We start from the raw sequence: 25,547 nt of genomic DNA, 5'->3' as shown, positions 1-25,547 counted from the left end.
TTCTTCTTAAAGAAGCACTCTCAAAAGTTCAAGCTTGGCTGCTCTCTTTACAAGATCCTAAATGTTCTTTTTCACTACCAGGTACTCTAACCAGGCTGGAGAGGTTTGTGTTTTGATAGTTAAATCCGTAAAATGGCAAAATGCTGAACAGGTATGACAATGCACATCTTGGATATGGTATAAAGACACTGCAGTCTTGTAACAGTCACTAGGAGAGTTCTTGCATCCTAGAGAAGATGCAGAACAAGGAAGAGATGAAGCTCCTTTGTTTAACCTTAACGCTGCTTAGCATCTTCACGCTGACACGTGGAAAGATTTCAGGTGAGTGTCCGGTCTATTCACAACAGCTTTGTTTATTCTAATTCTATATAGGTTCTGTATTTAGGCTTCTCCGGTTTGTAAAACTCATCCACCGTTTTCTTCTCCTCAGAGTACCAGCTGGAGACAGAGAGTCTGAGTCAATGTGAGCAGCTCATGGCTGTCAGCTCAGCACAGGGACATGAGCACATACCCCAGTGCTCTGAGGACGGCCGCTTTAGGTGCATTAACTTGACCAATATTGTATATGAAATTACATAAATGCATCATGGTATGTTATAATAATAATGGCATCCTTGTAGGCATGTTCAGTGTAATCATGGAGGCAGGGAGTGTTGGTGTGTGAATGCAGAAGGACTCGAGATACCTGGGAGTCGACAAAATGCATCCACGGTTCATTGTAATTCATTCTTCAAATTTCAACTTTAAAAATTCAACGTGTCCAGCATTACAAAAAGTTGCTTTACTAACATTTTTGATCAGTGAAACGCATCCTGTCCCTTCTCTATAGGTTTAACCTCATGCCAGCTCCAGAGACAGCAGGCTCTGCAAACTGAAGGCATCACCCTGGTGCCAGCATGTTTGGACTCAGGTGAGTTCGAGCCGGTGCAGTGTGATGCATCCCGTGGCCAGTGCTGGTGCGTGGACCAAGAAGGTATGGAGATCTATGGAACCAGGCAAAACGGAAAGCCCTCAAAGTGTAAGTGCATTTACTAAGTGTAGTATTAATTTGATTCCCTGGATGCACTGGTCTCTGAAAAAGTAAGAAGCATACCTGCTTAGATTTGTTTTAATAGCTATGAATCTTAGATTTCTGGATGACACAGAAATAGATATTCTGCTCTGCTGTATGATGCGTCTTAACCCTTGACCTTAGGTCCTGGTACTTGTGAGGTGAGACAGCGGCGACTCCTTCATGGAATCGGAGAACCCTCTCCCCCTCAGTGCTCAGATGATGGGGGCTTCTTACCTGTGCAGTGCAAGTTTGTCAACACTACTGACAGAATGATATTTGATCTGTTACACACATTTAACAGGTGAGACATGCGGTTTGCTGTTCAAAAGTTAGAGGTTGGTAAAATTTAATTTGAGCCAAACTACAGTACAACTGCTACTTTGTGAAATATTATTATGATTTAATATTGCAGAATATATTTTAAAATGTAATTTATTACTGTGATGGCAAAGCTGAATTTTCAGCAACCATTATGACAGTCTTAAGGGTCACATGGTCATTTCACAAATCATTCTAATATTTTTATTTGGTGCTCAAGAAACATTTCTTATTAGCAATCAGTTGTGCTGCTTAATATTTTTTATATAAAACGTGTAATATATATATATATATATATTATTTTTTTTTTCAGGATTCTTTTGAATGGAAAGTTCAAGAGTACAGCATATAAAAAGCTTCTATTAAATTTTAAATGTCTTTATTGCCTTTTTATCATTTGAACGTGTCTTTGCCAAATTAAAATATTAATTTATATATATATATATATATATATATATATATATATATATATATATATATATATATATATATATATATATATATATATATATATATATATATATATATACACACACACACACACACACACACACACACACACACACACATAAAGAAATTACTGACCCTAAACTTTTTAAAGGTAGTGTATATTATTCTGTAATAGGAAAACTGAAAATTGCTAAATAAAGGTTATTTTCTCATTTAAAGTTCAATATATTAAATGAATTAATAGAGATTCTCTTCCAAAAGCTTATGCTACAATTCTGTATCTGGAATAGCAGCCCAAGCAGTACATAATTAACCACCAGATAGCAGTATTGTGTCTGAAAGAAGAAGTATGTACAACGGTTTTTCCTGATCTGCATTTAATTGAAATTTCTTTTACTTTAACAGAGACCCAGAGGTTTTCCAGACATTCAGTGCTTTCAGGAAGGCCTACCCAGATCTCTCTAGTTATTGTTTCTGTGCAGACAGTCGTGGAAGAGAGATGCCCAGCACAGGTGATACACACCTATTCAGTTACATTCAGGTTAAAGAACGGGACCTAAAAGCTTGTAGGTTTAAACACTGCAAAGAGTGAACCATAAACTATCACCATTGCAAACTGTGCCCTTTTTTTGCCCTTGCAGAACACTGAACATCTGTTTGAGTTGTCGTTAGTTTTCCCTGATCAAGTTGTGACATTTTGTGTGCTGTTAAAAAAATGAATTGTTTTGAGTTTGGTCTGTGTAGGTGTGGAGTTGCTGTTGGATGAGGTGTACGACACAGCGTTTTCAGACCAGACTGCAGGAAGTACATTTGCGCAGTCAAACATGTACAGGATCCTACAGCGTCGCTACCTTGCCATCCAGCTGGCCGTGAGCGGGAGATTTAGATGTATGCAGCATTTCATTGAAAAGCAAGCCACTATAATGATGTCATATACTGCAAATCATTGTTTTTGCCTTGTTTTCCGGTTAAAATTTCTAAGTATTCCTAAGAATATACATTTTGGTAATTTGCCTGGGGGAAAAAAATACGAAATAAATATATACATATAAAATTTGTATTTATACTTTGCTATCTCCTCATCCACCACCTAATATGTACTAATAAATAATTGTTTCCTGTACATGTAAAGATAGAATTTGGGGAAAGAAATAGAAGTTGTTGTTGCAGTGCAGGACTAAAATCTACGCTCCAGCATTTGCTTGATACATCCGTACAATAATATAGGTGCTGACCCAACTTTTGTTCTTTCTCAAAGGTCCCACCCCATGTGAGAGTGAACGGGCCGCAGCTACTCGGGCAGGCAATGGCTTTGTACCCTCCTGCATTGATAACGGAGCATATGTTTCAACCCAGTGTCAGTTAGGTGGACAGTGTTGGTGTGTGGATGCCGATGGCAAAGAGATCTTTGGCACACGCCAGTATGGAGTCCCAAATTGTAGTGAGTTTGGCCTTTGTGTGTATTTCATTGAATTTTCATTATGTTCCATGATGCCTCTTCAGCATCTTTGGTAACAGCAAATCTGATATGACTGATATTAATCAGTAACAGAAGTAATGTCCAAGTAGTTAGAAAGTACATTGAAATATATCTTTGAACATATTGCAAACTAATCATGTTCATGGTACTTTAACTATGCAATTTATTCTTTAGTCATTGTGATCTTAAGCTTGTCTTAGTGGTTCAGAAGAATGGAGTTTGTGCACTGACTAATGTTGTGGTTCTTGTTTGTTTAGGCACGGGAGTGAAGGACTGCCTGTCTGAGAGGAGACAAGCCCTCTCCAGGCTTTTTTATGGCCCAGCTGGAGACTTCAGCAAGAGCAACTTGTTCTCCATTTCCAAAGACACCCTCTCTTTCCCTGGTACTTGCAGTCCTGAATTCCAGGAGCTTTTGGCAAACTCTGGTCTTCTTCAGTCGTTGCCAGAGTTGGAGCGTCCAGAGGTCGGAGACATCTTATCAGAGGTCCTCCAAGGGATGTTTCCCTCTGGGGCTCTTGCCCTGAAAGCTCTTGCTCATACCACAAATCCCAAGAGACTCCAGGAGAATCTCTTTGGAGGAAAATTCCTAAAGAGCGCTGGCAATTTCAACTTCAGCGGCACTGTTGGAAACAGTGGTACTTTGAATTTCAGTCAGGTTTTCAGGCAAGTTGGTCTGATGCAAGCTGTGACCGACTTGATGCAGTTGGCCAAGACAGTTACAGATGACTCTGCCAGTCTTAAACTAGACCAAGAGATATCTGATGCATTTGGTCGTTCGGTGAACCTAAAAAACAATCAAGATATGATTAAACTTGTTTCAACGGCTCTTGAGAATGAGCAATTTCTAACTGTCCTTCGAGAAGCAATCAAACATTTGAAGGCAAAAGAAAGCAGCCAGTTGGGTCCACTGTTTCGTGCCATTTTCCAGAAATCAGATGTTTGCAAGTCTGTGACTTCAACCTCAACTCTGTATGTGCCCCAGTGCTTAGAGGATGGACGGTACCAGGAAGTTCAATGCCAGGACTCAGAGTGTTGGTGTGTGGACTCTCGCGGTCTGGAAATAACAGGTTCTCGCATCACTGGGTCCAGACCGAGATGCTCATCCCAGTGTGAGAAAGAACGTCAGATGGCGATTGCAGTCAAAGCCAGCAGTTCTGCAGGATCTGAGGTCTTTATTCCTAAATGTGAGACTGATGGTGCTTATGTTGCACTTCAGTGCCTTGGCAAAAGTTGTTTCTGCGTGGACCGTTCTGGAACAAAACTCCGCATTCAGAGTTCAGGAAGCTCTGTTCAATGTGAGTCTTAATGCTAAACACAAATTATTAATTACAGAAGATCATTCCTGTATTCATGCATTTAATTCAGTGATCTGGCACATATGTAATAAATAACTGGCCAAACATCTCAATTATGCATTATAAAGGCTTTATTATATTGTTTGTTTCTTTATCTCTCTTATTTCTATAATGAGAAACTACAGAAACCGGAAATGCAGAATCTAATCATATTAACAGTGATTATTCAAGTCTGAAATGTAAAAGTTAGATTATGACTTTTTTATATGATTTGTTATGATTTAAATGATTAAGTTAAGTCATATACTCATTGTATATCATGTTTTATTAATATTCCTCTTTAGGTCCAACAAGCTGCCAGGCAACAGCGACCCAACAATTCTTGTCCACAGTCCGCTCTGTTTTCTCTGATACATCTTCTATAACCCAGCTTTCTGAAGTGTATATCCCTCGTTGTGCCAGTGATGGCAGCTGGCATCAGATCCAGTGTGATGGACCTCCAGAACAAGCAATTGAGTTCTACCGTGAGTGGGTTCAGATCATAAATTCTGGACAAGACTTGCCAGTTTCAGAAGTTCTGGGAATTCTGCGATCCTTTGCAAGAAACACAGAAGCAATGGCTTCATTCAGAGTCTTTGTATCTGAATTGTTCAAAGCTGGGCAACACCGCGTGTTCCCCGTCTTGGAAAGATTTGGGAAGTTCTCCGATATTCCATCTGACATTTTAGATGGGAACATCAAGGCCATTTATGGACCATCAGTTTTCCTGAATCCGTTATCATTATGGAGACTGCTCAGAGGAGAGGATGCCGGTTATCCAGGCCCACTATCAGATTTCAGTCTTCCTCTTGGGAGCTTTCACCTGCGTCAGTGCTGGTGCGTTAACCCTCAAGGAGACATGCTAGCAGATAGCAAGGCTCCTGTTGGACAAATCCCCAAATGTGAGTTATACACTATAGCAATTTGTGTATGTAGTCCCATTACTATCAAATCTGCAACATCTTTTCAAATATATATTTTTTTTGAATTTATTTAAATCATCTTCCTAAGATCTCTTTTGTGTGTCTCTTCAGGTCCAGGTCCATGCTCTATGGTTCAAAACCAGGTCTCTGAGTTCCTGAAGCAGGCTGAAGAGCTCATCTCCGCTTCAAACGACTCTCATGTGCCTGTGGGTTATGGTTTTCTCCTGGCTGAGAGTGTCTGTCTGAGCCATGAGGAGCTGGAGCAGATGCGCACCTCAAAGATCCCCGTCACTCAGACTCTGCTGAGCAACACCAACTCTGCGCTGAGACTCGCAGCTCATTCCAGTACAGTCTATTGTTTAATCGGTCTCAAAATAAAAATGTTTAAAAAGTGCAGAAATATAGCAGTGTTCAAAAGTCTGAGACAAAATCTGAATGCCTTCACTAAGACTTAATTTGCTTTCACTTCACGACAGCCCTACATTTCTACTGGCAGAGCAGACTGATGGCCGATGACAAAGACAGACAGAGTTTAATCCTGGGATACCAGCCTTACATCCCACAGTGTGACGCTTATGGTCAGTGGCTGCCCAATCAGTGCTACCAAAGCACAGGTGAGACCATACTATTTGATCATGATCACAATATTTCATGTGAAAGGCTTAACACAAACTGCACTTACAGTAAATGTAAATTACTCCTGTGATGGCCAAGCTGAATTTACAGCAGTCATTACTCCAGTCTTCTGTGTCATATGACTCTTCAGAAATCATGCTGCCCAAGAAAATGTTCTTACTATCAATGTTGAAAACAGTTGTGCTGCTTAATATTTCAGCAGAATCTGTGATTAATTCTTTGTAGAAAGAACATACGTTTTCTTTTTTTTTTTTTTTAAACAATCTGTAAGCCTTCACTGTCGCCTTTGATTCATTGCATTCTTGCTGAATAAAATCATACATTTCTTATAAATAATAATCTTACTGATGACAAGTTTTTGAACGGAAGTATATATTTTTGTAATATTTTAATTTACTGCATTGTGGCTGAAGAACAGTGTTAATTTCTTTAAAAAGAATCTTAGTGACATCACAAATTGTATTTGCAGGTAATTTTCTCCTACGTTTGTTTTTGCTCTGTTTGATATCACAGGTCACTGCTGGTGTGTTGATGAGGAGGGAAGATACATCACTGACTCTCTGATGTCTCGTTCTGCTCCCTCTCGGCAGTGTGAGAGTATCTCTAAACATTTTAATAATCAAAGTACCGTATTTTTTGGACTATAAGTTGCACCTAATTATAATTCGCATCAGTCCAAAAATACTTAATGACAAGGAAAAAAACATATATATGTCACACTGGAATATAAGTCACATTTATTTAGAACCAAGAGAAAACATTACCGTCTACAGCCACAAGAGGGTGCTCTATGTTTTCAGTGTAGACTACAGGAGAACTGTGCAGCATAGAGCGCCCTCTCGTGGCTGTAGACGGTAATGTTTTCTCTTGATTCATGTCAAATTAATTTTGATAAATAAGTCGCAGGATCCGCCAAACTATGAAAAAAAAGTGCGACTTATAGTCCAGAAAATACGGTAGTTATTCTTACTGCTAGTTTAAGTTCTGTTGTTTGTGTTTTAACTTCTTGATTGTGAATAAATATGTAAAAATAAAATTGTCCCCCAGGTCAAACTATGTGCCAAAGGATTCAAAGTAACTTCCTGCTCTCTGATTGGACGCAAACAAGCTCTAATATCACTTACACATACAGCCCATCGTGTAAGGAGGTGAGGCTTTCTTTGTGGTCTATTTGGATTGTATTGTACATACAAAAGACATGCTTTGGTAACCACTGAAGGTTTACATTTCATATTTGTCTGTCTCGTTGTGTGTTTGCATGCATGTCTGTAGGACGGTGAGTTTTCGGTACTCCAAAACCCCGGTTCTGTCCATTTACAGGGGTTGTGCGTAAGTCCTATAACCGGACAAGTCATCCAACCTGCCATCACCAGTCCTTCTGGAGAACTGCAATGTGATTGTTTCAACCATTCATCTGTACAGTGTGATTTATTACTGCATGTTCTTGCATCAACAACCTCATTTGGTCACATATATTGTCAATCGATCACAAGCCTGTCCCTGCCCCTGCTATTTTTTAATTCATATAAATTTTTAATTCAGCTTGACCAAAAATATTAAAATAAAATAATCCGTAATTAAATTTTGTAAAAAAAAATTCACAATATTACTATTTTTACTGTATTTTTGGTTGAATAAATGGTGCCTTGGTGAGAATAAGATAATTTTTCAAAACCAATAAAACATTTTCAAATATTCCAAACATATAGTAAATAGAAATGAACCGCTGATAATCTCATCAAATGGGGACATTATTCAAAAGTTGAGAATTTTTCAATGGTTGATAGTAATTTTGTTCCAGCATCAACATTCAGTACCATGTAAAGAAGCGAGGCATTGAAAAAATTGTCATGTCAGACCCATGTTGTGTGTTGTAGGTCCAGGTTGGTGTTCTCTACAGAAAACTCTGGCATTGCAGAGAGAGATCGGTGTGGGCTATGAGCCTCAGTGTGTGCAGGATGGGCAGAGATTCTCACCCCTGCAGTGTGACCTGTCCTACTGTTGGTGTGTTTCTCAAAGCGGTAAGGAACTGCCAGCGACACGCACCAACCGCAGCACAGGACAAACCCCAGCCTGCGACAGTAAGTAAATTAGGTCACATTTTGCATTTATCTAAAGTTGTGCCGTATGCTTGTGGCAACATGATTTCCCTTATTTGTTTCTCTTTTCAGTTCCTGAGTGCCCCCTTCCATTTGAAGATATTTCCCATGGTGCTGTTCTGTGTAGCACTGTGATTGTTGCGGGTCAGCAGACGCAGCGATGTGAGCTGTTCTGTGACCAAGGTTATGTCAACACCCTTCCTGTCACCAGCTTCCTGTGTGATCCCCAGGGGAAAAACTGGCTTGATGATGCTCCACAGTCCTATGCCTGCCAAAGTAAAGGCCACACACACGCACACAAACACACACAGTCATATTTACCTGTTGAAACACACACAGATTGTTGCAGTATGTCCTTAAGAGATCTGTCTTTCTATGAAATCTTATTGCTCTAATTACTCTTTATCTGTTTGTACTGAGCAACTGAGTGTCTGTGATGTCCATCAGAGCCTCAGGGTTTGCAGACAGTGCAGGTGTCCGTACAGCTGAAGCTGTCCCTGGCTGAGGGTCAGCAGAGTTGCAGCGGTCAGAGTGTTGAGCTTCAGGCTGCTTTACTGCGAGACATGAGAGCTACAGGCCTCTGCAGCCTACAGGTACAGGCCAGTCTGTTAAGTTACAAGGATTCTTTTGATGGGTATTGATGCACAGTTTTGATGTGCATAATGGTTCCTTTGTGAGGAATCCACTTCCCACATTTTTCCCAGTTTTATTACATATGTCCATGAATAAAACTTTTGTGAAGGAAAGAAAAAAGAAGCAGCAGCACAATATTATAAAGACAACATGTTTTAAAATCAAATAAAGGGCTTTAATTTTTTTTCATTTTACTAAAGAGAAAGCAAATTGTTCCAATGTATTCTTAAAATATTTATATTGTATTTAGTTGGCAATACCTATATCCTTTATATCTTTTTATCTATCCAGAAATGTGTATAATATTAAGTGTTTAAATGTGTAATATGTAAAAATAATTTAAACCATGGTTGTTAATAGAATAAAATGTTTATTTTTATTTTTATGATTTGCTTAAAAATATGTATTTAATATCTTAAGTTAGATTTGACCGCCCTAAAAATGTAATTTTGTAAAAACCTTTGCAAGTGAACACAAACTTTTCTGTGTGAACGCAAACTCCCATCTTTTTTTTTTTTTTCTCACCATGTTCTTTTTGATGCTATGTAAGGGATCACTGAATCCCAATTTGAAAACCCTGTACAGGATTAATACAGCAATTTTCCCGCTAATATAATTTTAGATTGATAAAAAAACAAGAGGAAAAATTGTCATTAGTCTGCAAGAGTCATATTTAATATGTAGATGTTGTTGGCTTGCAGGACAGCATTACAACACTTTTATTAAAAAGACATTCAGAAAGCAAGGGCTTTTATTCACATATGCTTTTTCTTAGTTGAAATGTCTTGATATGTTGCATCAATGCATGTCTGTTTAATTTGCTTGCTTGTTTGTGTCTTCATATGTGTTAGCTGACCTCATCTGGCCAGACCAGCTCTGTTGCCGTCTGTGACGAGTCATCTGTGTCTCTTGAGTGTTTGAATGATAAGGAAGTCACTGCACACATCACCTTTAGGGCCAGACTCTCTGACCTGCCAATAACATCTCTCCCTGATCTCCATGACATTGGTGTGAACCGCTTTATTGCACCTTATTTAGTCCATTTCTGTACACATAACCATATTTGATATCTTAAATCAGATGCATTTAATTTCACACTGGCATTACTCTGAATTAATAATGTTTATTATTCCATCTGCTTTCTTTCGAAATAAATGCATGCGTTTATTTTTCAGATGTGGCACTTAGCGAGGAGAGGTTGTTAAATGGCGTGGAGGAGTTAATCCAAAGTGGGTCATACCGGTCAATCTTCCTCTATGAGCGTTCTCTCGCTCTTTCTATTCCTCCCTCATTTAGCTGCACGGATGGCTATAAGCAGCTCCCACAATCCACCGGGTGTGGTAGGTTGGCTTCTGTACTTGTGTACAACAAAGCAAAATGTCTTTACTAGTGTTTCTGAATATGCACCTATAAAGTTTTCTATAACCAATGCATATTTTAGCTTACTGGAATAAAAAAAGTGGTGTGCAAAATGTGTAAAGGTACTTGTTAAGGTGTTTGCAAGATTTCTAACTGCATACAACTTTCCCTCCTCCTCTGTTATTAATCCTTGTTCTGTATTTGTCAAACTTTCTCCTCTTTTCCCCCACTTGACACCATCATTACCCAAACTTAATCACTCTGTTCCCTGTGTGTTTGTGTTTTTATCCTCTCTCACACGCAGTGGTGTGTCCAGCTGGTTCTTTTTCTAGTGGCGGTGTGTGCACTTTGTGTCCCCGTGATACATTTCAAGTGGAAGAAGGTCAGGCCTTCTGTTCTCCCTGCCCCTCGGGAACGTCCACTGTGGCCCAGGGAGCCTTCAGTGCTTCTCACTGTGAGTACAGGCCAAGAGTAGCAGGTCTAGATGGCTGCAGTTATACATGGCAGATCTGTCAAAATGTAGATCACAGGCTTCAGAGGCAAATTCTTTTTTTCATGGTTTAAAGTCTTGTTTTCATTTTTGTCCTTTTGATATCTTAAGGTCTTACTGAGTGCCAGCAGAGTAAACGGAGTTGTACAAAGAAAGGGGAGTTCCTGTCAGCCCAGAAGGATCCCATGTCTGGCAGATGGTTTTGTGTCTCTTCACAGGGGGAGGAACTTTCTTGGACATCTTCTGATGATCCAGTGACTGTTGAAGAGTGCAAAGGTATGTGTTACAGTCAGTGTTAGGGAGGAACTAAGTAAAAATAGTGATACTTTTACATTTTAAATAGTGTGAGAATAGTGTGAGAGTTAATTGCAGTTGGGGCAGTCGTGGCCTAATTGTTAGAGAGTTGGACTTGTAACCCAAAGGTGGGTTACATGGGTTTGAGGATCAGTTCTGGCAGGGATTGTAGGTGGGAGGAGTGAATGCCACGAGTGAGATTTGAGGCACCAAACCTCCAAATGCTCACTGCTCCAGGTGTGTGTGTGTGTGTGTGTGTGTCTTCATTACTCACTGCTTTGTGTGTACACTTGGATGAGATAAATGCAGAGCACAAATTCAGAGTATGGGACACCACATACGTCACAACACTTAAATGTAGTGGAATGTTAACAATTGATCGAATTGAACCATGAAACTGAAAGGACTGCGCTTGTGCAATGATGCAGAAATAACGTATGACGCACGGAACGTCTTCCTTTTGAATAAAGTGTTGTATAAATGTGTGTCCTGTCATAATAAAACTCTCATTACACTCTGAAACTGTGAAGTTGAGCAGGACAGCCTTGTTTTGGATACTCATCCGCAGACAAACCCGTTTTGGGCATGGGCATTTTTTCTCGCATGATAAATATGAGCAGCACAGCGGTTTTTATGTTTATTTATCCATAAAGGTGTATATAATAATTCTGCTGTTAAAAACAAATAAAGAAACCATGTAGGAGGTTGGTTATGTGCAAACAGTGAGAAACTCAATATTATCTATGTTACTTTCACTTTTCACTTTCACTATTTGAGCAGTGTGCGCATGTCTAGAAAAAAAAATCCGATTTGAAGCTTGTGACATATAAACGCGCACACTAACCCGATCACTTTTAGCGTTCATGTAAACACTACAATCAGATTCATCAATCGTAATGAATTCAGTCCGATTGAACCAAAAAGTGTGCCTGTAAACATAGCCATTGTGAGTGATTCATCCATGAACTTGTTTCATTATTTAAAAAAGTTTTTGACCTTTTTATTTAATCCAAATCTCATAAATCAATCTTCTGAAGAAACTTTATTTCTTTGGTCACATATGCTGAACCTCTCCAGTCATTCGGTCCACTTAAACCCTGTGTCTTTCTTACAGTTGTCTGCAGTTTTGCTTTTAAAACTGCTTCCATTCAATCAATAGAACCAAGTCCCCCTACTTTTTTCAAATGTTTTTCTCAGATGTGCATCACAGTATGGAAGAAAATGTCATTGCAACTTTAAATTCTGTTCTTTGTTACTGTTTATTTGACTGGTATTAGTACTTACTGATGTATTTTTCTCCTTATAACCCTGTCCTAATTGACATCTTGATTGTTTTGTGTCAGATAAATGCTACTCTGGTTGTAAAAGTATGATGGTGATAGTTTTATATTCAGAAAGATATTATCTTCTTAAATAATGTCAATGTAGTTAGCCACTTTTTGTTAGTAAGTTATAGTGTATCCAACTACTGGTTTAAAGTATAGTTTGCTTAGTGAGCTATAATTCGAAAGTACCTTCCACAAGCCTTGCTAAAGTATCAGTTCAACGGTGCTGATAAATGGGCAAATCTTTATCAATATGAAAGGACAAACAATATCTGACTTAATGTATGTATGCTCAGTATATCATTCTTTGTGTGTCTGCAGTAATGGAAAAGTTTGCGGTGGTTGCCTCTTCCTCCCTGCTGCTTAAATCTGAGAGTGCTGAAATACTGAGCTCTGAGTCTTCAACCCAGCCAAAGGAGAAACAGCTCAGGAAGTGTGTGCTTGGTGAGTTACACTGTTATATATTGCAGTTGTGCACCTGTACTTGAATTAGCCAGATGTACACTCAGACTTTTAATAACTAATGTTGATCACATCCCTCTCTGTTAGATTGTGCCCTGGAAGATTCATGCCAACATCTGGCTATTTTCAGGGACAAAGAGAAAACTTTCTGTGAACTGTATAGCACAAGTGTGGATAATGTTGAATGCAGGACCTCTGAACAAGTATGAAGGATATTTAAGTGTTATAATTTGGCATTGGGTCTTTTTTTTTTTGGTCTAGTGAAAAGTGTCATGATTATTGCTAAAAAGAGTCTTGTGGTTTGTTTGGTATTACAGAGCAAAGGGTTTTTGGGAAATGATGGTGCGGAAATGTTCCAAACTCTCAACTGTGTTCTGAAAATAAAAGGAGATGATCCCAGTATGATTGTGCTGAGAAAGAAAGGTAAGATTATCAGATAAATCATTAAATCCCAAATGTTCTCGGTTGGGTTAGTTATTGTGAGTCACCTGGACCCCTTATTGGTTACACATAGCAATAAAACGTGGCGATGCATACAATATCAAGAGAGTTTGAGTTTGTCTGAATAGAGAATTAACTTTTCTAAAAGGGAAAGAGCCTATTACAATAAAATATTATCAAGATACATAATTGAACTCCAGTCCCAAAGATTCATTTGTGGTTTGTAAGTTATGATTTTAGCAAAGTGGTTTAGTCATCTGTGGACACAAGAATAAAGCAAATTGTAATAAAAACATTCCTGAAACTTGTTCTTTTATGAGATGAATGACTTGATATTTTTTGACTCCTCTCAGGAACAGATTTCCCAGTGTCTGGTTATTTTTGGGCGGCCCAAAAGCATTTAGATGCACTTGCGTTTCTTGCCCATGATTTAAATAACATCTCTTCTTCTTCCTTTCTCTTTTACTCTCCACTCTTCATCTTCTGAAAGGTCATGAATTCAGCACAGCAGGCCCGAAGAGTTTTGAGAGGCTGAGTTTCCGTAAGACCGGTTCTGGAGTGTATCGGACACTTGTGTTTGATGCGCATGGAACTACTCTGGCTGACGTCCATCGCTTCTGCGTCAACTCTTGCAGTCGTGAGAGCTGCTGTGATGGATTCATCCTTAACCAGAATGTCCTCGATGGAGGTCAGAGGCACTTTCACTCATTACAAGCAAATGTAGCAATCACTACAATACAAATTAAGTCGTGTCATGCTTATTCAAACTGGGGAGGGCACGTGGCCACACATTTCTTTGACTATGTCTTTTGACAATCTTTTTAGCTGTATGTATCACATCTGTGTTTAATGTTGTTAAATGGCTTGTTTCGTGTTGTGCAGGCTCTATCATGTGTGGGCTCCTGAGCGCTCCTTCAGTGCTGCAGTGCAGTGAGGCAGACTGGGATGCGAGGGGCGTGGCCTCCTCCAGCCGCATCTGTGGTGCTGGTGTCCAATACAGCAAACAACTGAAACGTTTCACTGTCAACTTTGGCGGACAGAACTTTACCATCAGTATGAATCTTTGTATACGTACACACTCCAGATTTCATAACAAGCAGTATTAGACTGTGCACAAATATGTTTAAATGTTGTCTAAAACTTGCACAACTTGGTTCAGCGGTTATTTGACCTTTATCAAATGTTTAGTTTCCAGTGGTTGCTCTGTATTGCTTCATTCTGGTGTTTTTTTCCCCCTCTTGGTACCCGTGTTATAAACTCAAACATTTAGAGATTTTACACTGTCTGACTGATTTTTAAATTCAATTGTTTGTCTTATATACAGTATGATGGGCATTGTAATGGAAATTAACATTTCTTGTAGATGATGCAGCCTTACCGGCATCCAGCAAAAATAAAACAGGCTACCAGGAAACTCTCTTTAGCTTCCAACGTATCTACCTTTGGAAAGGTTTGGAAATAGTCTGCACGCCACTAATAAACCATTTTAAAAGCCTGTCATAAACAAAAGCATGTATTTAAAGGAATTATGATCTAGCTTTTATTCTTGTATAGTCTAATGGTTATAATTTACATCTTCAGAGTCTGATATGAACACGCGTCCAAAAACTCCCTCGGCTTGCATTGGATCAGCTGTTTTAGAAGATTCCAAAAGTACACTTTCTGGTATGAATGAATGAAATAAAGCCAAACTAGTTTTACAAATATATATGTACTTGTTAAAGCATTTTTTTGTGATTGAAAGTAAATTGCACTTTTTCAAATTAAATTGTAAAATATATATTTAAATGTTATTTTTTTTTCTTTCTAAATTGATCTTCTGTCCATTTAGACTCAATAAAGGAGACATTTGGTCCTCTGGAGGACAGTGATGTACAAGTCGACCCAGAGAGGGAACTTCCCAGTCAGCTTTACTGGATCTTTAAACACCAATACACTTTCCAGGAGGCACAGCTGTGGTGCCTGAAACGTAAGATGCAATAGCCTCATGAGAAGCTATTTGCTTACACCTAAATACAGTACTTACTAGATGTCTGTGCAGTGCAAGAATCTTTCACATTCTGATCTGTGAATATGGGATTTGGGTTTCAGGCTGCGGAGAAGAACAACTCTGTCACGTATCCGACATTCGTGATGAAGGCCCTCTGTATTTTGCATGTGCATTGTATCCTGACACGCGTGTATGTGGGGCGTATGACAAACCTCTCAGGCAGGCGTGCAGTTTAGTGATGACACAGAGACCTCAGAATGCATACCAGAAGAACGGTGAGTCATTTATACACGAAAAGGCCATGCTTTCACTACAATTAAGTGCTGATTTAATTTATGATTCAAAAGTATGGTTATTTTAATTATTTAGTTCCATTTGCATTTGAAATAATGAAAACACAATAACTCGAAAGTTATTTTGTTGTCATACCCCATTCCTCAGATAATCACATATACTGTACACTATATATTATACTATATTGGACAAATGCAGATTCATGACTGTGGTCTGTGGTAAAGTCTGATGTCTTGATATTTCACAGCTGCTAAATGCTTCTGCTGCTGTCAAAAGTGCCAATCTTATCTGTTGACATCTCAGAAATTGTTGTTTCATGACCCCTCAAGTGTGAAATCTAATGGAAATCCCACCAGCCAAAATTCAGAGCGTTCTCACACTCACTCATTTAAAATTCACATGAAGTTACACACAATGGTATCACATTTTGTAGCAATTTAGTGATTTTCTACTAGCATTTATGCGATCCATGCTACTAAAGCTACTAAGCTTTTTTTCACTTTTAGCAGATATAATGATCTAGAATTTACAATAAAAGTGTGCCCAAAAGCACACTTGGAAGTTTGTATTTGTATAAATGTTCCACTGTCTTTTTACCAACCTATTACGCCAAAGAGCTTTTGATCAAGTTCTGACATCACTTTCTTTCCCTCGTGCAGTTTCTCTTTTAGGAAGTGTAAAGAGTTTCTACGGTCGTGTTCCTTTTAAGAAGATGGTGTCCTACTCTGTACGCAGTCGAGTCAGTCTGTCCAGTAAATCTATTACAGAAGGGTGAGTGGAAAACCAGCAAATTTGTTTCCATCTCAGTTTATTTGTTTCCTCCATGCATAATGTCGTTTTAATTTTTCGAGCAGGTTTTTTGAGTGTGAGAGGCGATGTGATGAAGATCCATGCTGCCGTGGCATAGGATATGTCCGAGATTCAGGTGTACCTAGTACGCAAGAACCTTTTCACTCAGACGAGTCTCTTAATACACAACTCATCTTGGTTCACATTCACTCAAAGCATATGTATGTGAGGTCTAATCTGTGGAATGAAACCACTCACAGTTGGTCTCTGTTTTGCTTTTGTACAGGATCAGATGTGTTGTGTCTAACTCTGAATAGTCTGGGTATCCAGACGTGTGGTGAGAATGACGATACTAACTGGAGGATTCAGGACTGCTCTCCATCCAAAGTGCAGACTGAAGTCTATCCCTTCGGCTGGTATGAAAAGCCAGGTATATCTGAAATCCATGTGCCTTTACTCTGTGTATTTCAATAAATGGAGAATTCCCATTATGTGACTTTTTGAATTAAATGACTTTCAACATCAGATTTGTTTATCTCTGTAGTAAACCAATGGATAAAGAATCCCAGTGTGTGTCCACCATTTAGTCTCCGCTCTCCCTCAAAGAACGGTAAGAGTCTCTTAAATAAATAATACCTTACTGTTTCCTAACAAATGTATTATTTTGTATTACTAGATAGTAATTTAATTCAGTCATTTATGTAATTTTCACACATTATTCTTGATTTCATTGCTTCTTTGCAAGCAGCTGATTTGAAGAACTGGAAGCAATTGGACGCCAGCTCTGTCAAGGTGGATTCATCTGTATCAGCTTTTGACATCGTCCACATAAGCAGAGATATAGCAGACGATCTGGATAAAGTCAGGGACTGGTGTTTATCTGGTAATGTTTCTCACTTTGTTGTGTTTTTTGTTTTTTTCACTCAGAACTTTTACAGGAAGCTGATGTGTTCGATCCACACGTTACATGCTGAACACAGAGCAATTTGATGTAGCAACGTGCAGTTTGCTTTCGATCTGAATAAATATTGCATTTCTTATGCTCACAAAAGCTGCATATGTTTAATCAAAAATACAGTATAAAGAGTATTATTTTGAGATATTGTCACGATTTAAAATATCGGTTCTATTTGAATGTGTTTTAAAATGTGATTTATTCCCGTGATAGAAAGGCTGAAATAATATACAATCCATTCATAATTCATTTTAATTACATTTTAATTGAATTAGTAATAATAATCAGAATAATATTTGTGTTTTTTGCAATTTACAGTACAAATAGTATGTGGTTATCCTTGTCTTCTGATAACTTTCTGCTCTTCTGTAGCCTGTGAGGAGAGTGAGTCCTGTTCAGCTGTGTCTGTTGATAGCAGAGAGTCAGCCATGAGATGTGTGATGTATCCAGACACACACACCTGCCTTTCTACAACCAGCGGCCAGCGCTGCTTCCTAGTCACCAAAGAGCCTGCTCGGGCGGTTTACGTCAGGACAGGTGGCACCACAAAACATTCTTCAGTTTATTCAGACCGTCTGATATCTTTCACCCCGACAACACAGATGTCCAAACATTTCTTTATAGGTTTACGACCAGAGTTGACTTCTGTTTCCATTCCTGATCACGGGACACTTCTCGGAGAGAGCGAGGTGAAACCCATAACTGGCTCAGATAGCAAGCGTGTAACCTATTTCCTGGGTGTCCCTTACGCTCGTCCACCAGTCGGAGAGCTCCGCTTCAGCCCTCCGCTGCAAGCTGACTGGACCGGTACCTGGAATGCCACGTTTTCTCGGTGGGCAACTGTGTTTGCAGAATGTGAATTAACATACGTGTATCCCATAAAGTTGACTGGCTGGCTTACTGCAGAATTAGTAAAGTCACTTTTCCGGAGTGTGATCTGGTTTGTTTTATCATAACTGTTTTAGATCCAGCTGTCTTCAACCTGGTGATCCCGGTGACTCCACCTCCAGTGAAGACTGTCTGTACCTCAATGTGTTTGTTGCTAGTAGTGTGGTAAGACCCACATGAGCTCAAAACAAGCATAGATGCATATATAAATAAATAAATAAATTATTTTATTTATATATACATGTACACTACTATTCAGATGTTTCCAGTCGGTAAAATATATATATATTTTTTTACTGGCCCCAGATTTCTGAACAATATAATAAATACACTAATGTAATGTTACAACTAACTTTGTTCTTTTTTCTCAGTTCTCATTCTCACAGGCTTTTGCGTATGTTAATACTGCTTTCATAAACCACTGTATCTGCTGACGGTGGTGTAAATGCTGTTATTGGTATTCATAGTACACTTTTTCTGTTTTGCCACAGGGAAAGAACGCTCCGGTTCTGGTGTTCTTCCACAACTCTGGATCGGGTCTCTTAGATGGGTCTTACCTCGCTGCTGTTGGCAACATAATTGTAGTGACAGCCAGTTTCAGGGTGGCCGCTTTCGGTTTCCTCAGTGCAGGTTCCCAAAAACACACAAACACATATAAACATGAAAGTGTTCATATATACAACTTGATATAATGACTCTAACCAGCCCCACAAATGTCTTCTGTTTTAAATATATTTTAAATGTAATGACAAATCTAAACTTTCTGTAGCCACTACTCCAGTCCTCAGAGTCACACGATCCTTCAGAAATCTTTCTCATACGCTGATTTGGTGCTGAAGGAAGAATTCTTATTATCAAAGTTGAAAGCAGTTGAGCTGCTTAATGTTTTTGTGGAAACCGTGAAACATAGTTTTCTGGATTCTGTGATGAAAAGAAAGTTCTAAGTTCACCTTTAAACAGTTTAATGCATCCTTGCTTAATAAAATAAAATACTGTAAGTCGCTTTGGATAAAAGAGTCTGCTAAATGCATAAATAAATTAAATGGAAAAAAATAATATTAATAAAATACATTCTGGTTTCAGGACCAGTTCTCACTATTAACTAGTTGCATATTACTAGCATACTGGTTGTTTATTAGTACTTACACAGCAGGTATTAATCCTTTATTCTGCATGACCATATTTTTTTATTATATATCCTACACTAGAATTAAACTGTGTCCTGGAAGCCCTGTCGGGTTAGAACGAAATGACATTTTGCAAAAATGTGATACTTTATTCCATAAAATGGAATTCCAAAAAGAAAAAAAAAAAGTAATGGATATGGTTATGGAATATAGTTATGTAATGTTCATGTGAGAAGTTCCATTCCCCACAGTAGTTGTAAAAATATTCAGATTCTTTTCTCCTACTTAAGTATGAAAAGGAGGCCTTTGAGTGGTCTGCCAGGATGAGCTTTCATTTTCCAGCCAAAAACAACACACAGTGAAAGCTGTGCAGAAGTGTGACTGGCTTCCTTACATTTCTTGAATTGTTTGTGACAATGGTATTTCCCAGCCAAACCTCTGTGGAGCTGTGAATACATTATTAAACATAAAAAATATATATTTATTTCTTGATTTTTCAGTCATTTATTTCGAATCTTCTTGCATCACAGCTTTCAGAATCAGAATGAGCTTTATTGCCATTTAATATATGTGTGGAAAACACATTTGGATATGCCTGATGGTGAATTGAATTCTGTTGAATCTGTGTAGATTCCAGTGCTCTGCCGGGGAATTATGGGTTGCAGGACCAGGCAGCTGCTCTGGGATGGGTTCAGAAGAACATTGCTCTTTTCGGAGGAGACCCCACTAAAGTCACTGTAGGGGCAGAGAGAAACGGTGCCGACATTGCGAGTCTTCATCTTACCTCACCGTCAGCTTCATCACTTTTCCGCCGAGCTTTACTAATGGTAAGAACAGAACTCTTAAGTCCCACTGCTGGTGACATTACACAACTGTTTTATGTCACATGTCTGTAGTCACATTTGCAGAAAGAGCAACGTTCGCCAGTCTAAAAATAATGATACAAGGTTGCACAAGCGTCTTAAAACATTCAGCCTCAAAGTTTCGTAAGCCTAGGTTTAAATAAACACATGCTTTGCTTGAGGAACTGTTTTAAATGTTTCAGATGATTCTCTGACAAAAAGTCTGTCTATTTCCAGTCCACACACAATGCCTTTATATATCCTCCGATCAGCTTTTGAGCTCCTGGAACGAATCAGCTGGGATTTATCAAAGCACCTCCTCATAGTTGTCTTCCACAGTAGCCAAACTGTCAAGCTGGTGGTTTTGTGTCATGTAGACAGACCTCCACCTCTTCTTCACGCTAAATCTCTTTTTCTCTGGCTTCTCTTGCTGTCCCAGCAAAGACAGGTAGGAAGAGACACTGTTCTGAACCCCATAGCTGACCCCTGAAGGGCTTGTGCTCTGTTGGACGAGCTCCGAGCTGAGCAAGGAAAAGTGCATTAGTATTATAGATGTTGTCTGAAAATACTTTTTAAAAAATGCTTTCGTGTTCATATGATAGTTCAAACACTTATCAAATAAATTAATTTCAGTTTTAGTGGAGAAACAAAAAGCAAAATTGTTAAATATACACTACCATTCAATAGGTTTTTCTCCCCAAATAAATTAAAACTTTTATTCAGTAAAAAATAAAATGCTGTTCATTAGAACTTTTGATTCATAACTCATCAACAGTAAATTTGAATCACTTTCACAATATAACAGTTTCTGCTGTGTTTTGGTCCATAAATGCAGCTTTGGTGAGCATAGATGACTACTTTCAAAAACATGAAAATATTACTGACCCTATACATTTGAGCGGTAGTATAGGGAACAAAATTTGAGTGGCTGTTATTGATCGTATTACCTGTTCACTGCTCTCCAGTCAAAAGATTTTCTCTCCTTAGGTGTTTTTGTGATCTTACTCAGGGGTGTTTCACAGGCGGTCAGGCATGGGCCAGTTAGAACACAGCACAGTCCATCTGCTATATCTGAACCAGAGCAAGAGGGAAAAATCTGCATCAAACCGATAAAACTGCTTGTTTTTTGGTTTACCAGAGTAGTGTTTTTTTTCTATTATTATTATTTAGTAGTAATAGTCATTTTTTATTTGTTTTTATTTTTTTGTTTTGTTTTTATTTACCAGAGTAGTGGTTGACCAGATCTTCCAGACATTGAAATGTGAGACGTGGAGAGATGAAGTACCAGTTGTTTGGCATTCGAACTATTCGATAATGCTTAATTTTTCTGTGGCGCACAGATAAGGTGTACATACCTAAAAAAATGCAAGCAACATGATTGTAACATCAGCCATATTACTGGATAAGCCAACATATTATTTAGAAGACCCTTAAGTTGGCCTATTTTATAAAACTCTTGTCTGTCAGACAATTCTAAGTGGGCGGTTGTCATCCAGAATAGGCTGAAATATGGACCAGAACTGAAGCTCTGGCTGTTTGGCAATAGTCTAAAGTATAATGTTCCTTTTAAATGTGTCTTCTGACCTTTTGTGCTCTCTCTGATCAGAAATGACCCCACTCGGTTTCCTGGGAGTTGCAGCAGTTCCTCAGCTTTTGGTCTGGTCACGGTTTCAAACAGCCAGCTGAGACCGGCAAGAATGTTTCCATTAACACTTAGAGAGCATTAAATAACTAGTGGAATCTAAATGAGAAGTAGCTAGTTTAGTTGGCGAGTCAGAACCTACCCATGGTAGACTTTTGTGGCATGACAGTGTGGTATATAGTTCACTTCCTTAGTGTTGACCGAGTAGACCTTCCACCAGTACCCTTCCCTGAAAGAAAGGGAGACTTAATGCATGTGTAAAAATGCATGTGGACAGTTTGTACTTTTAAAGTTTATAATGATCAAAAACCAACATATTTCTATTTCGTGAAAAGCAGTTTTCTGTATACGTTAAACAGCAGAAGTTAACACGGCTTCAAGGTTTCGAGGCCGGTTGTGCATTCACGCATTACGCCCAGCAACTGTCAATGTTAATGAGGGCAAATATAGTTTAATAACATACTAACACTTCAATCATACAAACTCTCTCTCTATATTTATATATTTAGATGTTTCTAGAATGGCACTGAAAACTAATGACTGCTGAGAATTAAGCTTACAATCACATGAATAAATTACATTTTTAATTATATTAATATAAATGTAAAGGTATTTCAAATTGTAATAATATTTCACAAAATTGCTGGGGTTTTTTGTGTTTTCGAAGGAAGGAGGAAAGAAAAAAACCTATTTGTTGTAGCATATCTTGAGTAATCTTGTAAGCCATAACAGCATACTGTTAGCATACAGTGTTAAAAACTATTCTAGAAATATGTGATGATAATACTTACTCCGACACTATTTTCAGCCAATCTCCCGTTCGAAATATAGGCTCGCAGATATCAGGAGGAGGGTAGTTATCCAACACTACTGCTGTGTCATTCTCATCCACTAAAACAGAAAATATATTTATATATGTTCATAATGTTTATGTATGTTAGTTGTTTTTTATGTCAAAGATAACTTAGCTCTTTGGTTCTTGCGAATGAAACAAACCTGTATATTTGCGCAATTGTGTTAGGAAGTAATTTAGTATTTAATTATTACTATTTAAGTTGCAATGCCAGGAAGTACTTCGAATATATTCCTTAAGCCTTTGAGCTAGCATTTTAACTTGATCATTTAATTGAAGAATGATGACTAAAAAGAAAAACAAACTTCCTTGTTTGTTACTATTAAGTCAAGGGTGTTACAAGCCAGTGTTGTGCGCTTGTGTCCAATTTTAGAGATTTCACGTTTTTTTTAGGTCGAACTCTAAATTAATTTGTTTTTGCCAGAATGGAGAAGTTCCGCTTATTCTATCGAATATTATTTCATTTCAAGGACAAACCACAGCTAACACCGCACATTATGTGTACACGGAGCACTGACATATGCTTAAGTATTAATACAGTTTGAGTCTCTTCACACACCACAACATCTGTAAATGATTGAAACGATGCGCCATCAGCCTACAATAACTCGGAACGTCACTTGAAACCAGTCACTTGAACAGAGCTCAGCATTTTCGTACCTCTTGGTGGAAGGTCTTCATTAGTACGAGCTTGTTTGAAATCCTCCAGGTTCTTTGGCCGGCCAGAGTGGCTCCCATTGTCGGGTCTATTCCCACAAATTTACCACATCCAATCAGCCATCAGATGTCTTCCAACCCAGACAATCTCCCTTTCTTAAAGATTCTGTTATTGTTCTGTTGTACAACTTCCCACTGATGAGAGTATAAGGGCATGGCCTGAGTAAACGGGGAAGCTGTGTGTCTCACCACACTTTCCACTTCACAATAAGCAAAAATAGGAAGTGCTGAAATGAAACGGCTTTATAATCGCATGCAATTTAATTCAGGAATGCTCTATATATGGAAGAAATCGCCACAGCTTCTGGTAAACAGGTGTATAAATAGCAGTGGTATGGCAAAGAAAACCACTCGATGGTTTTGTGATTTATGTTTAATGAAAAATGTTTTGGGAACCATAATAGATTAATATAAAATGTGTTCGTCTCCTTGACATTTGAGTCCTGACAGCTCTAAATTCTCTCTCAATTCTTCAAAACGGAGTAACAAATGTCTTGAAAGTAAAAAAACCAAACGAATAAAAAAAACACAATAAATGAGGTCTAGATGAAAATACTTCATCATGGTTTCGGAAAAAGGATCCCTTTTAAGTGGTCATATGCATTGTTTACATTCCTGTTGGCTGCTTCTAGGGTGGATCGGTGTTTTCTCCAGCTGTTGTAACAAGTTCATCTAAAGCCCAGGCTCAAACTGCATCTCTGGCTAGAGAACTTGGCTGCTCGGCCTCTGATATTTCACAGCTGCTGACCTGCCTGAGGAGTAAACCAGCTCAGAGCATCAATGCTGCCCAGACCAAGGTACAAGGGGTTACATTTGAGAAGAAAATGCACATAACTGTCAAAAACGATCATTATTTTTGTTGCGCAACATCTTTGGGGTGTTTTTTCTGTGTAGTTGTTAGCAGTGAGTGGTCCCCTGCAGGCCTGGTCACCAGTGGTTGATGGAACTGTAGTTCGGGAAAAGCCTTCTGTAGCCCTTCTGTCCGGAAACTTCCACAAAGCTGAATTACTTCTAGGGACATCATTTGAAGACGGCCTCATCAGCAGAGCCAAGAACATCAAGGTCAGGACAAAAAATATATCAGACTGAGAAATGAGCGAGAGCAAAGCACCTAAAAGATAGTGTAAGAATTAAAGCTGGGTGTGGTTAGAGAACAACTACTTCCATTCTCTTATTGGTGCTTTTGTGTTTCTTTTATATGAGAAGAATTTCGAGCAGCTTCAGGGAAGGGCTGACAGCAAGACAGCGTTTTACGCAGCCCTGTCGAACTCTCTGGGAGGAGATGATGCTAATGCTTTCGTGAAGGAGGCCGCGACCTGGTTCTACTCTATGCAACACTCCCCCACACCCTCGGGATACAATGTGTTCTCTCGTGCACTGGAAAATGCTACGAGGTAAGAGGTGGAAGGTCATACAGAACAAAAGGACATTTTTTTTTTGTTTTCATTACAAGAATGTTGGATGGAAAGCATATACCTCCCAGATACCAAAGTTGCACTACCAAGCAAAATCGGTCTAAGATTGATTCATTTGTTTATTTATTGAAAGAAATTAACATTTTTAGCAATGATGCATTCATTTGAAGTTACAATTAAAACATTCTTGCAAGATATTTAAAAAAAAAAGAAGAGAAAAGGCTATTCTTTAGAACTTTTCTATTCATCAAAGAATTGTGGAAAACAAAAACATTTGCACAAAACGTATTATCGAGGAATAATATTATATATTAATATTAGAATAAATGTATTATCAATCCCTAGATCAGCATATTAGAATACATCACTGAAGACTTGAGTAATGGCTGCTTAACATTAAGCTTTGCCATTATAGGAATAAATTACATTTAAAAAAATATATTAAAATAAAGAAGAGTTACTTTGTAATAAAATTTCACAAGATAACTGTTTTACTGTATTATCTATCAAATAAATCGAATTTTGGTGAGTGAAAGACTTCTTTTAAAGAAGAAGTGCTGTGCTCCCAAAGAGGCCAGAATGATTTCTTTGAGAAGTAAAATCTTTCTGGGTTTATGCAATTTAAATGCAATGTTAAAAAGACAGTTTTAATCTGATTTAACAGCTTAGTTGCAATTCTTTAGTTCGATGCCAGAATGAACAATAGATTTCCCTCTCAATGTTTCACAGCTGCCGTT

The 25,547-nt window shown here is 38.4% G+C and overlaps 2 protein-coding genes across 2 annotated transcripts; one reads left to right on the top strand and one right to left on the bottom strand.

The window, feature by feature from the left end:
• Nucleotides 1-236: 236 nt before the first annotated feature.
• On the top strand, nucleotides 237-24,818 carry LOC113081978 (thyroglobulin-like). Its single transcript, XM_026253877.1, has 44 exons — nucleotides 237-321; nucleotides 431-539; nucleotides 621-718; nucleotides 830-1,018; nucleotides 1,196-1,355; nucleotides 2,228-2,334; nucleotides 2,567-2,710; nucleotides 3,081-3,263; nucleotides 3,560-4,597; nucleotides 4,942-5,538; nucleotides 5,671-5,904; nucleotides 6,036-6,173; nucleotides 6,709-6,786; nucleotides 7,243-7,343; nucleotides 7,468-7,588; nucleotides 8,073-8,276; nucleotides 8,367-8,570; nucleotides 8,742-8,887; nucleotides 9,779-9,935; nucleotides 10,103-10,267; nucleotides 10,591-10,740; nucleotides 10,888-11,052; nucleotides 12,717-12,839; nucleotides 12,945-13,060; nucleotides 13,175-13,280; nucleotides 13,789-13,986; nucleotides 14,181-14,351; nucleotides 14,662-14,748; nucleotides 14,880-14,963; nucleotides 15,130-15,267; nucleotides 15,390-15,563; nucleotides 16,242-16,353; nucleotides 16,437-16,516; nucleotides 16,658-16,801; nucleotides 16,916-16,981; nucleotides 17,120-17,254; nucleotides 17,699-17,863; nucleotides 17,951-18,158; nucleotides 18,292-18,379; nucleotides 18,706-18,844; nucleotides 19,972-20,168; nucleotides 24,028-24,192; nucleotides 24,290-24,457; nucleotides 24,602-24,818. The coding sequence occupies exons 1-44, from the start codon at nucleotides 237-239 to the stop codon at nucleotides 24,791-24,793; spliced, it is 7,629 nt and encodes a 2,542-aa protein (XP_026109662.1). The 3' UTR covers nucleotides 24,794-24,818.
• Nucleotides 19,829-23,959, bottom strand: LOC113081977 (src-like-adapter). The gene is made up of 8 exons (XM_026253876.1): nucleotides 23,952-23,959; nucleotides 23,339-23,424; nucleotides 22,617-22,716; nucleotides 21,968-22,054; nucleotides 21,768-21,865; nucleotides 21,407-21,538; nucleotides 21,131-21,254; nucleotides 19,829-20,704 (listed from the first exon to the last, which is right to left on the bottom strand). The coding sequence occupies exons 1-8, from the start codon at nucleotides 23,957-23,959 to the stop codon at nucleotides 20,491-20,493; spliced, it is 849 nt and encodes a 282-aa protein (XP_026109661.1). The 3' UTR covers nucleotides 19,829-20,490.
• Nucleotides 24,819-25,547: the final 729 nt, after the last annotated feature.

This window comes from Carassius auratus, unplaced genomic scaffold (assembly GCF_003368295.1).
Source record: "Carassius auratus strain Wakin unplaced genomic scaffold, ASM336829v1 scaf_tig00035436, whole genome shotgun sequence".
NCBI classification, from domain to species: domain Eukaryota; kingdom Metazoa; phylum Chordata; class Actinopteri; order Cypriniformes; family Cyprinidae; genus Carassius; species Carassius auratus.
This window is presented reverse-complemented; position numbering and strand designations above follow the sequence as displayed.